The sequence below is a fragment of the Aplysia californica genome, unplaced genomic scaffold (genome assembly GCF_000002075.1).
Source record: "Aplysia californica isolate F4 #8 unplaced genomic scaffold, AplCal3.0 scaffold00137, whole genome shotgun sequence".
Taxonomy (NCBI): Eukaryota; Metazoa; Mollusca; class Gastropoda; order Aplysiida; family Aplysiidae; genus Aplysia; species Aplysia californica.
The window spans coordinates 45,196-48,624 of NW_004797407.1; the positions used below are offsets into that span (position 1 = coordinate 45,196).

The window sequence follows — 3,429 nt, forward strand, 5'->3', positions numbered from 1 at the left end:
GGGGGGTATATAGGCCTAAAGATAGAGAGAAGGGAGAAAAAATCCAGTTTATTTCTCTGAGACCCAAGGAAGTTCCGTTCACCGTCTTAAACTATCCTTACTTCGCGGAAACAAATACCGGTTGTCTTAAAATAGCACTATGGCTTCGCGGAATTTGTTATTGCCCTTTTGCTTCACGGAGCCAGCGTTCCCAGCTAATTGTGTATAAAACCAAAGCCTCACGCCACCAAAGCGTAGTATGAGCAAGAAACAGAATACACTCTTAGCGAAAGAAAAGAAGAGAGAGAGAACGTCCTGTTGCCGAAAGCCAGATTCTTCACCAACTGAACGTGAATTATTGACTGAACTCTGAACCAGTTTATTTCAATTATAATAACATTAACGAGTCTTTAGTAGAGGCCTATATATCTGCCGAAATATGTCTTCTCCTGTTGATGTACCGATGCCTCCTTGTGGACCCCTGGAGGTAGTGTTCTCCTTCGACACCACCGGCTCCATGTACGGCTATTTAGACCAAGTCTGTGGACGACTGCAAGACATGATTCAACGGCTACAGGCGGACATACCCGCCATCAGAATAGCCGTGTTCGCTCATGGCGATTACTGCGATAACCAAACCTACGTCACCAAATGGGAAGACTTCAGCAGTGACGTAGCAAAACTGTGTACGTTTGTCTCCAATGTGGAGCGGACCGGAGGCGGGGATGCCCCGGAGTGCTACGAGCTGGTGTTGAGGCAGGCTCGGACTGAGCTCTCGTGGACTCCAGGCTCTCGCCGTGCCCTCGTCCTCATCGGCGACGACATCCCCCACGAGGCAGATTATTATCTCAACACAGACAACATCGACTGGCGAGAGGAGGTCAGAGAGCTCGCACTAATGAACGTCACCGTGTACGGCGTGCAGTGTGGAAATAGGCCCTATGCTTCGCCTTTCTACAGGACAATCTCAACTGCCACTAAAGGGAAACGCCTGCATCTCGAAGACATGGGAGGGATCTTTGACGTCATGATGGCGGTGTGTTACAGAGAAGGGAACGACACGGCAAAGTTCGCCAACTACGAGGAGGAGGCAAGGGCGCGTGCCGGCGTCATGGGGCCGGATGTTGATGCCATTTTTAGATCTTTGAGAGATGACGATGCTCCTCGTGGAGCAGCTTCTGCGGGACCATCATCGGTACCCGCTCCTTCTCCTGTCAAACTGGCAGGAGCGCCGAAACCAGTGTCGTTGAAGAGAGCAGGGTCCAGTATGGAGAAACTCACTAAGAAGAGTAGCACCCATGCTCCAAAAGCTCCGAAAACAATGCGTCTGATGAAGCCAAAAACGCCCAAGAAAACGGGGGCGAGTAAGGCAGAGGCACCAACAGGACTAGATAAATTCAAACTGAAGAATCTTCCTCGTCTGAAGAGGGAGAATGTTCCAGAGACCAACTTTTGTCTTCGCTCGATGAACTGGGCCCCCTGGGTCACCGCGTTTGTGCCGCACGTGGCAGACACCAAAATGGTGAAAGGCGATTGGGTGAAACGTTTCGGAAGACCCGGGTATAGACGTACGTCACTTGCTCCGAGGCCCGGACAGGATGCGTCGGGTCTGAGACTCTTCGAGGTTGCTGTGGAGACTTCCAACAAAAGACGACACGTCATGTTTCCTCGTTTCTCCTCTCGCTGTTTGTCCAATCAGAAATGGCAGCGCTACCTGCTGAGTTCGTGGTGCCGAAGCCAAGTGGACAACGCGCTGGGCCAGGGATGTCGAGTGGTGGTGAGGCACTGCCTGCTTCAGGGCAAATCTCAAGCGTCCAGTGTGAAGAGGGACATCAAGCGATACGACTACGCATGGAGTCAGGCGGCTGGTGGGGTGAGACAGGTGGTCAGACGGGACACTACGCTCTCACAGGTTTAGAGTGAGTGGACACCAGGGATCCTTACTTTCTCACAGAGTGAGTGGACACCAGAGATCCCAATATTCTCACAGGTGGACATTAGAGATCAAGTGTTCAGATAAGACGTATTACATACATGTTTAATACTCTCACTGTAGACACCAAAGATCACGAGATCAGATGAGACATTACACTCTTGCAAGTTTAGAGTGGACATTAGAAATCACGTAATCAGATGGGACGTGACATTCTCACACATTTAAAGTAAAGTTTCATCTGCCTTGTGTTCAGACCAGATGAGAATTTATGATTCAGACTTTTGTTGTTGTTGTGTGTGGTAGCCTATCCGTTCGAAATGTTTGGAGCCCCGAAGAGCGTGCTCTTCGCCAGGGCCACCGCCTCCTTTGGGTAGCGGGTGAGGCAGTCCAACCTCCCTGAATCCCCCCCGAAGAGATGCCACCGCCGGGCCTCCGTGGCGGGGCATCTCTGCAGCCAGTGCTCCAAATCTTAGGGTTCCTCGCTGCACAATGGACAGGTTGGGTCCGATGTTCTGTCTATTCTATTTTTGTAGGCCCGCAGCCCAGAGAAGTGACCGGTCCTGATTCTTGCCAGTAATGACTGGTCACTGCGGGACATAATAAGAGCCTCTCTTTTTAAGGAAAATGCCCTGTATACTTCCTTCGTCCGCATGTGGCATATAGGGGGATCTTTTGTAATTAGTAATGTTCCTTGTATCATGTTGTTGTTGTTGCTGGGTTTGTTTTTTTTGTTTTTTTTGTTTTTTATTTGTTGTGGTTTTTTGTGTGTTGTTTTTTTACTTCAAATCATGTTCAGGTCTGTCACATATGTGAGACTTATCACATCTGTTTGACTACAAAACGCTCTTCCAACTTTTCTAGAGGAAAAAAATTGAATCTAACATGACAAGACATTTCTGCAGGAAGTAAAACAGCAACAACCATTACGTAAACTGTCTGGTATAAACGTTCTCAGAAAAAAGGAAATTATATAATAATTTATGTAAATATTGTACAGAGACTATGATTGTGTGTAAAAAAATTTTTAGTTGTCACAACATTGTTCCTTGTATCATGTGTTCATGACATTGTTAAATTAAATGCATAGTAATACACTGTAGTTTGCTATTTGTTGGTTAAAACTCCGGGACCCAACATTTGATCTTTTTTCTTATTACATCTTTGCTCTGTTCAAAGTCAGGGTAATAATGTTGGATTGTTATATATATTGCAAACTGCACAGTTTTGTGAACGACATCGGACTGACTGTTTAGCTGCTGTCACCGAGAACGAGGAAGAAGAAGAAGAAGATTATAATCATTTTTCCATTATTCGTTATTGTATCAATGAATTCGATGCATTTACATGTTTGCTGTTTCAACGCTGTCATTGAAATAGTTTTTAATATAGTCATATTATATGAAAAACCAAATTAAATAAATGGTGATGTTTTCCAAACAAAAGATTCTCTTTACGTGTCATATAATTAATATTATAATTTAAAAGTTGTTATAAAATATAACTCCCATGGTCTC

The 3,429-nt window shown here is 45.8% G+C and overlaps 1 protein-coding gene across 1 annotated transcript; it reads left to right on the forward strand.

The window, feature by feature from the left end:
* The first annotated feature begins 60 nt into the window (after positions 1-60).
* On the forward strand, positions 61-2,233 carry LOC118477561. Its single transcript, XM_035969320.1, has one exon. It carries the CDS (start codon positions 419-421, stop codon positions 1,895-1,897), a length of 1,479 nt encoding a protein of 492 aa, XP_035825213.1. The 5' UTR covers positions 61-418; the 3' UTR covers positions 1,898-2,233.
* The last annotated feature ends 1,196 nt before the right edge of the window (positions 2,234-3,429 follow it).

Coding starts and splice junctions, on each gene's coding strand:
- LOC118477561 (XM_035969320.1), top strand. CDS start 419: ATGTCTTCTCCTGTTGATGTACCGATGCCTCCTTGTGGACCCCTGGAG.